The sequence below is a fragment of the Gopherus evgoodei genome, chromosome 16, assembly GCF_007399415.2.
Source record: "Gopherus evgoodei ecotype Sinaloan lineage chromosome 16, rGopEvg1_v1.p, whole genome shotgun sequence".
NCBI classification, from domain to species: domain Eukaryota; kingdom Metazoa; phylum Chordata; order Testudines; family Testudinidae; genus Gopherus; species Gopherus evgoodei.
In genome coordinates this window covers 20,110,530-20,123,214 of record NC_044337.1, presented here as the reverse complement: position 1 = coordinate 20,123,214, position 12,685 = coordinate 20,110,530, and the positions used below count along the sequence as shown (strand labels likewise).

Genomic DNA, 12,685 nt, shown 5'->3' with positions numbered 1-12,685 from the left:
GCTGTTATCTCATCCTCCCCCCACCAAATTTTCACCCCTGCCCTTAGATGACTGTTTTGGCCACCAGTTCGGTATGTCATTGCCTTTGTTACTTGTCTACAAAGTGCCTTGGCCAATGGACCATGATCTTTGACTGTGGTTCCCAGGAGTTCATGTGTATAATGTACAATATAAATAAACATGAGGTTTTGCCAGCTGGACATTTTCTTAAGCACCTTTGTCCATCTGCCCCCTTTTAATCCGTGTCATTGTGTCAGTCCAAATACCTTTCCTCTTTACCTTTCTCTTTCAGTGTTTTCTCAGGGACAGGACACTTGGATGAACTCTGTTCTTGCTTGGGTCTTTGACTTCTGCTTGTCATGCGTCTGTCTCTTTGGTCTTGACCCATCGGAAAAGACAGAAAAGATTGAGCTTAGAAATGCAATCAAATTGCAAACATGACCCCTTTTGCTGATATACCAAACACCATGAAATTAGCATAGATAGGCTTTAGACAGTCAAATTAGTGGTAGGTTTCCACAAACTGTCTTTTCATTGCCAGCTGCATTCCTAAGATTGTAACGGTAACTAGCTGCCTTTCACTGTTTTATTGTGCCATGCTTTGTAGAAGAATGGTTCAGAATTAATGTAGTACCAAGTTGCAACGTTGAAAGCAAGATGGAGCCCGAACCGATTCACCCTGAAGAAAAAAGGGGTCTGTCTACTGATCCCTCCCAGGCATTTTTTTAGCATCACTTCACTTTCATCCTTCCTATTCTTGAGGCCATCCTGCCTTTGGGCAAGGAGTAAGGACCAGCCCTTTTGAACTTATTCATGACTGTCTGTAATTGGCTGGAGAGGCCTCCTGAGTGGTGAAAGCACCCCCTGCTTCTGAGCATGCTGCCAGACCAGAGGACAAAAGAAAGATCTCTGATCTAAACCTATGTCTTGTGCGTAGCCCTGGGTCCATGCTATGGCTTTGTGGCAGTGCAGGGACCCAGTCGCTCACTGCCATTTTCCATGAATCTGTTTTCATAGAATTCTAGAGATGGAACTAAGGTCACCCTGGCTGTGGCTGGGTCCTCTGCCCCCAAGATTTCTTTTGCTTTATCTATCTATCTAAGGTACTTATATGATCCCTGTGATGGAGCTTAACCCCTTAGCCTGCAAGGCTAGTGAATACACCCAATTAGTCATGCTCTGCACCTGGGGAGGTGAGTAGCTAATTGGCTGCCAGGCAGAGCTAAGCCACAGTAAGTAGACTGAAGGAGTTCAGTTGAGAGGGGAGAGACTGCACAGGAGACTGGTTTCTCTGGCTGCAAGAAGCCCAGGCCTAGGGGACAGAGATAAATAATGGAAGCAGTGCACTACAGGGGCCGGGTAGGCTCCTGCCAGGGAAGCCCTGAGTCGCAGGTTTTGCAAGTACAAGGAAGGACTTCAGTAGCTCAAAGGGGCAGAAGAATTATCCTGATTCATTTGGACTTGTTTGGGAGACCCCAGAAGGGGTTTGAGCTTTGTAACTTGGTCACCGGGCTGCGCCACAGAAGACCTGGAGTTAAAGGCAGGCAGGAAACACGAAAGATAGCGGCAATACCCCACACTGCTGCAAGGGTTGCTCCAAGGGCGAGCAGGTGCAACCACAACCCCCATGACTAGAGTGAGCACCTCACAGTGCTCTATGTATTTATCCTCGCAACACCCCTGTGAAGTAGGGCAGTGCTATTGTCCGTTGTACAGATGGGAAACTGAGGCACAGAGCGACTACATCACACAGGAATCTCTGATAGAGCAGAGAATTGAGCCCACATCATCTGAGTTCCAGGCTGGCACCCTAACCACTGGACCATCCTTCCTCTCTTCTTCAGCTGCTCTAATTTTACATGACCCAAGTAAGGAGGATTCCACCCGTTTCTTTGGGAAGAGTATTACCTCTGACTAGTGGAAAGGTTCTTTGCATATTCAGCCCAAATTTTCATTTGCAGAATTGATATCTCATGCATGCAAAATCCCCTTTAGCAAACAGTCCGTTGTGCTATTAGCAGCACTAACCTGGACTCGTGTTTTTATAATCCCCACTTTGTCTGGTGGTGGCCACTTCTTCAGATTCTGATATTCCAGTCTCCTCATCCACAGAAGAATGAGCAACCTTCAGTTTTACAGCACTAAAACCTAAACAAATGGAGAATTAAAAACAGTCACTCTACAGTGAGACACACAATGGCTGTTGGCCAATAACGATGTGTTCAGGTAGTTAAAAGTATACGCATGCTTATCAAAAGCAATTCCAGCTCATATCTGACCTGGTCCTGGGGTGGCAATGTGGTTTCATGACTTAGTTTCAATCTCGCTTGGTCTTGTCAACAAGTGATTAAACTGTGTTTTAAACTATATCAGTCTGGACTGGTTTAAATTCTGTTTAATGCAGGCTCGGTAAAGATCCTGGGTTTGGCCCCTGTGTAGATTAGGTTCCCAACAAAGGGAGCAATTGGTGTCAGTTGCAGGGCTTGGTTTTTGTGATGCTGATACTTGTCTACAGATAACTGGACTGAGACCCAGCACTTCACTTCATGCTGGCCACTGAACAGCACCACAATGTAAACAGCTATTTCTGGGAAAAGCTCTCTGGGAACACCAGTGACTGCCAGTGGGGCTGGAGCTCTAAATCCTATGAGAGTGCACAGGGATATTGACCAAACTGAATTAATTGTTGGGTTGCATTAGCAATGGGAAAGCATTATTAGTGTATGAATAAGACTGGTTGACATGCTTAGTTTTATATTGCAGTTGTTTTTTCTCTCTCCCTTTGAGTCTGTCTTCTATATTCTGATGTAACCTCAATATTCTCCATCATCTGAAACAGCAGCCAGGCTGGCAGGCTAATCTAAACACACAAGCATCTTGCTGCTGAGTCTGGGCCATCATTCACTTGCAGAAACCTGACATCTTAAATCACTCCAAAGCAGAGTGACAATTAACAGTGTACAACCCTCTAAGGCCAAGTTAGGCTCCCTTGTCCCAACTTTGCTGCTAAAATTTGCTTTCAGAACCATTCTAGTTCTGCTGAACAAGCTGTTACATCCTCATTGGTGCATTCTGAACCGCACAGCTTCTATTTTAACTCCTCTGTGATGCCCCCTCCACGCTGCTGTACTGCCAATTCTCACGCACGGCAGGAGTCTCTTTCCATGTGTATCTGACAAAGATTGATGTCATTCACAGGGAAGGCAGAGTGGATCCTCCATGCTGACAAGTCAAAAGAACAATCAAATCGACTGACCCTTCCTCTACTATTTCTTAGTAACACCTAGCTCACATCTAGCACTCATCATCCACAGATCTTAAAGTACTTCACACAGGAAGGCAGTATCATTATTCCCATTTTACAGACAGGGAAACTGAGGAGCAGAGAAATGACTTGTTCCAGATCACCCAGCAAAGCAGTCACCCAGGAATAGAATCCAGGTCTTCTGAGACCCTTTCCAATGCTCTATCCACCAGGCCACCCAAAAGAGGCAACTACCTAAGCAAGTTCTCTTATGTCTACCTGCGAGCAAAGCTGTGAAATCCAAGGGCCAATGAGTCAGTGGTCGTCCTCCACTGTGTGAAGCTGGTGGAAGGATGATTCTGTTTTTGTGGGAGGAAAGAAGGAAACATTTTTGTGGCAGGTTCTTGATTTAAGTCCTGACTACTCAAAGCTACATAGAGTCTTGGGCATGTTGGAAAGTAAAGCTCACAGGTGGATTAATGGGCAGGTGGCCGTTTCAGATGGTGGAGAGGGGGAGGGGAGGAAGGTATATAAAATGGAGTACATGAAGGTGTGATGTGGACAGGATGGGATGGTGTGGAAGCCAGGAGGTTAATTATGCAGTTATCCTGAACATATGCGAATAACACTGATGTCATTGCTCCTGGTCCATTTCTTGGATCCCTGTGCCTGTGAGGCCTGCAAACCTTCGTTACCAGGAGTCCAAAAGTGCAGGGCTCAAAGGGAGAGAGAAAAAACAACTACAATATAAAACACCACCATGAATTGACATTTTTGGTACCTATCCCCATTCCAAAGCCTGGTATCCTGGGCCCCACTCCCATTCCCAGCACTAGAAACAAGTGCTGGAAAGGGGGAAGCTTCTATTCCAGCAGGTGCTCGGCCTTGCAGGCTGCCGGCCAGCACAGCAAGGGCCTCTTCTCAGGCAGCACCCAGTAGGCACTAGACTGGCACTGACCTCTGTAAACTGGGGTTGGAGGAGCAAAGGCCACTTTGCGAACCTTCCTCTTCAGGGGCCCTACATGCAGCAGTTCCCTGGCGTAGCTGGCACTGGGCTGCTTCGCTTCCTGAGCCAGGCGTTGGTGTCGCTGCTTCTGCTCCCAAATTCTCTCTCTGAGCCGCTCTAGCTTGTTGTCGGGTGATCTCCTCAGTCCCTGCTGCTTCTGAGCACTGGGACTATTGCAGGGAAAAAGGGGGCACATGGCAGGCAGGGCTGATGGGCACAGGGGAGTGTGGCTGCAGACTGCACAGGGGGCAGCTCGCTTGCTGTCCTCAGGGGAGGAGGGCAGATGCTGTGGAGAGCGAGGAGCTCCCTCCTTCTGTCCTGTGGGGCTCTTCTTCTCTGTGTTTACCTGGTCACTAAAACTGCCCCTCCTCCCCAGTATGCTTAGAGTCTCTGGAGCAGACTGAGTGCCAGCTGCAGCTCTGCCGCCTTGGACGTCCATTCTGCCAGGGCTGCATGTTGAAGAGGTTGGCTCCCTGCTGCAAGGCAGATGCATCATTCTCGCTGACTCATTCCTCACAGCCTGGCTCTCAAAGGACCAGTTCTCTGGCCAAGCAGGAGAAACACTTGCACAATTTCCCCTGTTTAGAGAGAAGAAAAAGAGCCTGAATGCACCAAACTCTGGGGAACTGAATGTTCAAGCTGCTAATTATGTTTCTTACTTCAACACTAATTTGAGCTTCTACCACCCCCTCCAGTGGAGGACCTCAGAGCCTCACAATAATCCTCATTCATCCATATAACAGAGGGGGAAACTGAGGCACAGCAGATCAGGGACTTGCCCCAGATCACACAGCAAGTTTGTGGCAGAACCAGCAATAGAATCCCAGAGGTCACTGCTGTGACCTCTTGGCAACAGTCACTCACTTCATGGTGACAACAGAGAAAATACCCAGTCCACCTAACCCAGTGCACAAATCCCTACCACTTGAGAAAAAGGAGAATTTCCCCATTAGCTATGAGCAGTGTTGGGTCTCTGACACACTGAACAGTTATGGCTCCTTCCAGAAAAAGGCAGTAGTGCATATCTATCGCTAAGTTCAACACTTGCAAATCAAAGAAAGCAAGGAGCAGTGGGAGAATCTACCCTCCCCTCCCCCCCAAAAAAAGGCAGAGGAGGGTGGGATTATTATAAACCAGAGTTACATTATTCAGGTAGGCTCGTCAGGAAGATGCACTAGTAAATCAGCACGGTGGCTCAGCATACCACTGGCCTTGCTGGTGAGATTTCCTAGGGTGAAACAATTTAGTAGCTTTAAAAAAAAACAAACCCTAAAGTTTTGAGCTTACGAGACTTTTGCTCCTTACAGGTGTCTGCATCCAAGGGCCCGAAAGCACTTTCAAAATCTGTATTAATTAGCCACACCCAGCCCGAGAAGCAGATATTGGGTGTAACTTACCTGCAGGATAGACAGCTCTCCTCAGTCTTGATTTCAATTGAAACGGGTTCCTCTTGGCCTCTGTTACTGTCTATAGCATAACACAACCAAATCAATGGGAGTCTGAGGGTTTTCTTGAATTAATATTTAAGTTTGGCTAAACAGAGCACAACAAGCTTTAGTGGGAGCTCTGTCAAAACCAGATCTGGCCCTTTAAACACACCAATACAGTTTCATCCATGAGGAATAGACAGTAACAAATCCCTGGAATGGGTGAGTCTCGACTTGGCCCAGCCTTTGGTTCTGGACAGGGCTCTTTCTGGCTTTGCTCTTTGGTGTTTTGGCAAATAATGGCCTCAATATCTCCCCTGCACTGCTCAGAACATTGTTGCAGTGTTGGTAGAACTTGGTGTGTGGGTCTTAACTCTTTCCAGGATCAAAATGAGGGTGAAATGCTGAACCCCTGAGATAGATGGTGGGCGCGGTGGGATGGGAGTGGGAAAGCGTGCATCACTGCTCATTGTTTGTACCATAATAGTGCTCAGGGACCCCATTCACAGAGGAGAGCCTCACTGTGCCAGGCGCTGTACAAACATGAAACTAAAAGGGCTCCACAGAGCACATAGAGTCTCCTCCTTTTACGGCTCCTGCACCATGGCACGGCAGCGGTATGCCCCTTACACACAGTGTGTAGCACTGGCAGCAGCCAGAAGGAACAGCATTGGCCACCCCGCTGCTTACCCCACTGCCCACTCAGGCTCCTGCCATCATAACAGAGGGGCTGCAGGGCCAGATCTGAGTGTGCACACTGGGCAGTGGAGTGGCTGGCGCTTCTGCTCCTAGCCACTGCTGTGGGGCCAGCTCCTGCTTCAGGGCTCCCCCTAGAGCCCTGCTGGGCCTTGCCCCCGCTTCCTGCAGCTTGTGTCCCCTCTGATGGAGAGAGAGTGACACAGCACCTGGGCAGGCCAAGCTCAAAGGCAGGATCTGAGCATGGGGCGGACTTGGCGGGCGAGGCCCTGGGGCCAGCGGCTGCAGCAGGGATGGCTGTACAGGGATTAATGATGCATACTATGGGAAAGATCTCTGGGGTAGCCTCTGCTCCTGCATGGCAGCTGGGCAGGGCTCTGGTCTAGGGTTCGGCAAAGGACGGCAGCTAATACACCCCAAAGTGTTCCCCAGCCCCAAGCCACACAGGGCCTGAGAATTAGCTCACTGGAGTGTACGGAAAGGCGCCAATTGGGTTCACTGGGTTTTGATTCAGGAATATAATCTGTTGTTTGTAGGGAACCTTTGTGCCCCTAGTTCACTCTCCTTACCCGTCCCTACTGAGCCTTTCCTTGGGGGCTTTCTCAGTCCTCTAGATCAGTGCAGAGGGGCCCCTGTGAAGCCCATTGACATCAGCAGGACTCTGTGTGGAGTAGGGTCTGCCCGCGTAGAGCCAAATGCAGGACCTGGGCCTTAGGGAGGAGGACTGTCATTGTTTCAATGGAGCGTGCATCTTGCCCTCCATTGCTGTCACAGTGTGTTCAATGAACGTCTAGGCTTTAATGCTGCAGCCAGTGATGGAAAGTCTCAGAACCTTGGTGTTAGTTAAACCCCAGGACTGAATCTGAATCCTCATTTCCCCTGTCTAATGGTAACTCTTGCTGGAAAAGAAAGGAAATTCCTCTTCAAAAGCAGTCAGCAAGGCAAAGCATCCATTCCCTTGTAACAGATCGGCTCCATAAGCCTCTCTTGCTTTTCCCATTAACAAGACAAGAGCCTAGGAATTAAGCTGTCACCTTGAGAGTGGGGCAGTGCCTGGCGCTTGGGGAAGAAATAGCATCCATAAATACAGGAGAGCCATCAGCTTCAATGCTTTGCTGCCAATAAACTCACAGTTGTGAATGTGAAAATAAAACCAACAAACTGAGTTCTTGTCACTTGGTTTCCATCAGTGACCTGGTGAAACTCCCTGCTTCCTTCCTTAGCCTCTTTTGGCTTTTAGAGAATTATTGTAAAGACTATCTTTGTTGCAATAAAAGTGTGTATTGACACAGAGATAACTGTCCTGCTGTAAAATCCTAATGGAGACAAGTCACTGGTAGTTTTTATCTTGGTATCGCTGTTTGAGATTAACACCATACCGCCCGCCTGTGCCTTACCTCCACAGACTCCCTGCACCTTACATCCACTGGGATTTCACCTCCTTAGCTACAGCCCCCCTCCAGTGAGTTCTTTCTCATTAAGAGCAGTGTAGCTTTCCCCTTTGTTTTCCCCTCCTGCTGCAGACAATCAGCCAATCAATCCCAGCGTTGTTTCTCCAGTAAATCAGAACTCACCGGGGCTCCTTTCACATTGTAGCTTTCTTCTGGCTTTCTGAGCTTTGGCATAATTCCAATCTTCATGGTCAAATTTGTTTTCAATCCTCTGTAACTGTAAAAAGGCAAATTTCCCTTTCAAAAGGGACATAGGCTGTATTTCTCCGGTAGCCTTTTGCTGGCATATTTTGCTTCTCTGATTAATTTTTTCCTCCCAGCTACTCTGTGTGTAAACACTGGCATGTCTAGGCATGTTACTTTTGGTATTTTCTACAGTTGGAAGGAATGCAGTTGACTGGAAAGATAAGAGACAGAAACACCTCTCTCCATTATCTACACTGGTAGGCCTTAAAGTTAATGTTAAAATTATCTAATACGTAGGTTAAGGAAAGAGTGTGTCTACATCAGGGTATAATGCTAAACCCAGTTCTAATCCGGTTTAGGAATGTGTGAATCAGGAATAGCGCTATGGCAGCCAACAGAGTAAACACACCAATGGCCTGATGAAACGTATCCTAGAATACTCAAGGAGCTAATAGAGGAGGTAGCTGAGCCTCTAGCTATTATCTTTGGAAAATCATAGGAGACAGGATTGATTCCAGAAGACTGGAAAAGGGCAAATATAGTACCCATCTATAAACAGAGAAATAAAAACAACCCAGGAAACTACAGACCAGTTAGTTTAACTTCTGCGCCAAGGAAGATAATGGAGCAAGTAATTAAAGAAATCATCTGCAAACACTTGGAAGGTGGTAAGGTGATAGGGAATAGCCAGCATGGATTTGTAAAGAACAAATCATGTCAAACCAATCTGATAGCATTCTTTGATAGGATAATGAGTCTTGTGGATAAGGGAGAAGCAGTGGATGTGGTATACCTAGACTTCAGTAAGGCATTTGATATGGTCTCGCATGATATTCTTATCAATAAACTGGGCAAATACAACTTAGATGGGGTTACTATAAGGTGGGTGGATAACTGGCTGGATAACCGTGCTCAGAGAGTAGTTATTAATGGTTCCCAATCCTGCTGGAAAGGTATAACAAGTGGAGTTCCACAGGGGTCTGTTTTGGGACTGGCTCTGTTCAATATCTTCATCAACGGTGTAGATATTGGCATAGAAAGTACGCTTATTAAGTTTGCAGATGATACCAAACTGACAGGGATTGCAACTGCTTTGAAGGGTAGGGTCATAATTCAAAACGATCTGGACAAATTGGAGAAATGGTCTGAGGTAAACAGGATGAAGTTTAATAAAGACAAATGCAAAGTGCTCCACTTAGGAAGGAACAATCAGTTTCACTCATACAGAATGGGAAGAGACTGTCTAGGAAGAAGTACGGCAGAAAGGGCTCTAGGGGTTATAATGGACCATAAGCTAAATATGAGTCAACAGTGTGATACTGTTGCAAAAAAAGCAAACATGATTCTGGGATGCATTAACAGGTGTGTTGTAAACAAGACACGAGAAGTCATTCTTCTGGTCTACTCTGCACTGGTTAGGTCTCAATTGGAATATTGTGTCCAGTTCTGGGCACTGCATTTCAAGAAAGATGTGGAGAAATTGGAGAGGGTCCAGAGAAGAGCAACAAGAATGATTAAAGGTCTAGAGAACATGAAGGAAGGCTGAAAGAATTGGGTTTGTTTAGTTTGGAAAAGAGAAGACTGAGAGGGGACATGATAGCAGTTTTCAGGTATCTAAAGGGTGTCATCAGGAGGAGGGAGAAAACTTGTTCACCTTAGCCTCTAACGATAGAACAAGAAGCAATGAGCTTAAACTGCAGCAAGGGAGATTTAGGTTGGACATTAGGAAAAAGTTCCTAACTGTCAGGATAGTTAAACACTGGAATAAACTGCCTAGGGAAGATGTGGAATCTCCATCTCTGGAGATATTTAAGAGTAGGTTAGATAAATGTCTATCAGGGATGGTCTAGACAGTATTTGGTCCTGCCATGAGGGCAGGGGACTGGACTCAATGACCTCTCGAGGTCCCTTCCAGCCCTAGAATCTATGAATCTATGATACCAGTGATCCTGCAAACATGTATCCAGATGCATAACTTTACCCAGGCGAGAGTAGTCTCAGAGAAGTCAGCTTTCAGAGGGGTAGTCGTGTTAGTCTGTATCAGCATCTGATGAAGTGGTTTCTAGCCCACAAAAGCTTAGGCCCAAATAAATTTGTTAGCCTCGAAGGTGCCACAAGGACTCCTCACTGTTTTTTCAGAGAAGTCAATGGCACTAGAGATAAACATATGCAGAAGTGTGTGCAGGATCTGGGCCTAACCTGTTAAGATCATGCTTCACTATTGCTAGAGATGAGTCAGGTTGCCAAACCTCCAGGATTGCCCTGGAGTCTCCAGGAATTAAAGATTAATCTTTAATTAAAGAGTAGGTCATGTGATGAAACCTCCAGGAATACATCCAGCCAAAACTGGCAACCCTAGCAGGCGACCTGTACCTGCCGATAGTGCGGGAGCAGAGTGAGGGCAGCGGCTTCAGCAGATGTTACTGAGCATGCTCAGGACATACCAAGCAGCAATTCGGAGTGGGGGGGCACGTGACCCATATGCATGCACTCACTCTCCCCCACACATCGCTTCTGATTATTACTATAATAGCAAAAGAGGACAGAGCTGGAGATATAGGGTGAAAGCCCAGCCTCGGTGAAGCCAGTGGCATCAGGATTTCAGCCATCATTTAGGCAAAACTTCATGTAACCAGAGGCACTTTCCTTAAGAGTCAGAGTGCTATAAACCTCACTTACCGCTTCTTTGGCTTTGTGAAGACTTTTCCATGCCAAGGCCACATCTGGGGAAAGAATAAAGATGCCAGTGATGTGACAGCACACAGAAACACCCACCCTTAAAAGAGCTTGTCTCCCTTCAAGTACAGTTTATGACTGACTGTTGCATCTGTAGAATTCTTGGATCACTGAATTGTGTCCTCGGTGCATATAGGATAATGGTACCTGCTGGGTTATTTATTTTACTTCTTTTAAACATACTTTAGTTCAGTTGAGCTGGCGCTCACTGGGCCAGCTTGTGAAATGCTTACTCAGCAAAACTTCCACCCATGTCAATGGGGAATTTGGGGCTGTGTAAAAACTGAGCTGAGTTTGCCACCCTTATTCCTGTTGGGTTGAACTTAACTTTAATGCCCACTGGGCTACCTGTGTGAAAGCAGATTTGCAAGATCAGGCCTTGCATCCAATTACTAAAAAAGTAAATCAATTAAAAAAACAACAACTCTGTGCTGAAGTAAGGTCAACATTCTACCCCTTCCCTTCCAACCACAACACTTGGGGTTGACTTTGACTAGTTACATCAAGGTAAAAACTTCAGTGCCTTGACTCCACGAGGATTTTACACTGGAATAGTGATCTCAGTATAAAAACACACCTATCTTTTGCAATGAAGACACAACCCCAATGGAGAGGGCGAAACAATATGAAGGATTTTAAAACAGATTTCTTAAATCACTTTTTATGTCACCCAATCTCTGTCTTTATCTAGTAAATATTTAGTCATGGTAACTAAACATCACAGGCTTCTTTTAAGTAAAAATCTTTGGTTTAAAAAAAAATAGACCTGTCTTTCACTGTTACCCTGTACAGGCACTGGAAATTCATAAGCCAATTACCTGCTAACAGGGTTGATTCTTCGGCTGCAACTCTGCAGTCCACTTTTAAAGCCATGCTGCAAGTTTGATTAGCTGGGGTCCACCTCTGGAATATTCACAAGACCGTGCTAGTCATTGATGACAATTGATAATGCTTCTATGCTTTGGATATGCTTAAAATTTTTTCCCTTGTTTACAATTGCTGACTATCAGTAACAACACTTAGTATTTAAAGAACACATTGAAGACCTCTGCAGTGTTTGCAAACAATGACTGTTTTGATTAATCCTCTCAATTCTTTATGAGGGATGCAAATGCCCCCATTTCACAGATGGTATAGCTAAGGTACAGAGGATAAATTACTCCGGATACCACGGATGGTCAGTGGCAGGGCTAGGATTAGAAACCAGATGTCCCACTTATCTGCTTTAGTCACTAGACTATGCTACCATTCCAAAGCAATGGCACTATGGGACTTAACTCCCCCCTCAGATATACCCAACCAGTCCCCAGTTAACCAGCCTGATACCTTACTTGCCTATAGTAACATCACTCATGCTTGTAACAGCACCGTGGCCAGTGGGATCTTTGTGGTTCTTTGCCCAGGAGCTGCACCGAGATTACATCCCAAAAGCACCATTTCCCTCCAGCCATTCACAGAAGTACTTTGGAGATTGTTCCTCATCTCTCCAGGCTGATTAAGCTCATCACCCCATTCCTAGAAGGCTTGGGAGAAAAAGCCCCCGAAAAGCACCCCAGTCATCTCTTTTCCAGCTGCTCCCCCCTGCCTGTCCCACAGCTGCAGAGCTAACCTGCTGCCATTCCGCCTGCACCCAGCCAGCCACTTGGTGTGTAAAGCTGAAAGGAAAGGTAAACTTGAGAAATGAAATCCAAGTCCTACCCCCAGCCCCTTCTATGTGGGCGCCACAAGGGGCGGGAGAGACAGAGCAGCAGGATCCCAGTGCACACACCTTTGTTTGAACTCTTTGGTGGGTGGACAGAAGTGACAGCACAATGAAAGGCTGCTAGGGGACTACAAGAGAACAAACAGCAACGCGATTCATTGACTACAGAGCAGCCTGAACGCAGATCTCAGCTTGTAAATATGTGGCAGGGTGCCAAGAGCTTTTCTTTAAAAGTCG

General features: G+C 46.4%; 1 protein-coding gene across 8 annotated transcripts in view; it reads right to left on the bottom strand.

Moving 5' to 3' along the window:
- The window catches only part of LOC115636122 (centrosome-associated protein 350-like), a 74,452-nt gene extending 62,078 nt beyond the window's left edge, over nucleotides 1-12,374 (bottom strand). For 5 of the 8 annotated variants that reach the window (XM_030535845.1, XM_030535846.1, XM_030535852.1 and 2 more), the window contains exons 1-8: nucleotides 12,082-12,341; nucleotides 11,565-11,649; nucleotides 10,690-10,733; nucleotides 7,948-8,041; nucleotides 5,648-5,717; nucleotides 4,203-4,828; nucleotides 2,029-2,148; nucleotides 280-378 (exon numbers count right to left, since the gene is read on the bottom strand). In XM_030535845.1, the coding sequence (XP_030391705.1) occupies nucleotides 280-378; nucleotides 2,029-2,148; nucleotides 4,203-4,828; nucleotides 5,648-5,717; nucleotides 7,948-8,041; nucleotides 10,690-10,733; nucleotides 11,565-11,619 (1,108 nt within the window). In that variant the 5' untranslated portion in view covers nucleotides 11,620-11,649; nucleotides 12,082-12,341. The other 3 variants (XM_030535853.1, XM_030535850.1, XM_030535849.1) reach the window with 3 other exon arrangements.
- Between the last annotated feature and the right edge of the window lie 311 nt (nucleotides 12,375-12,685).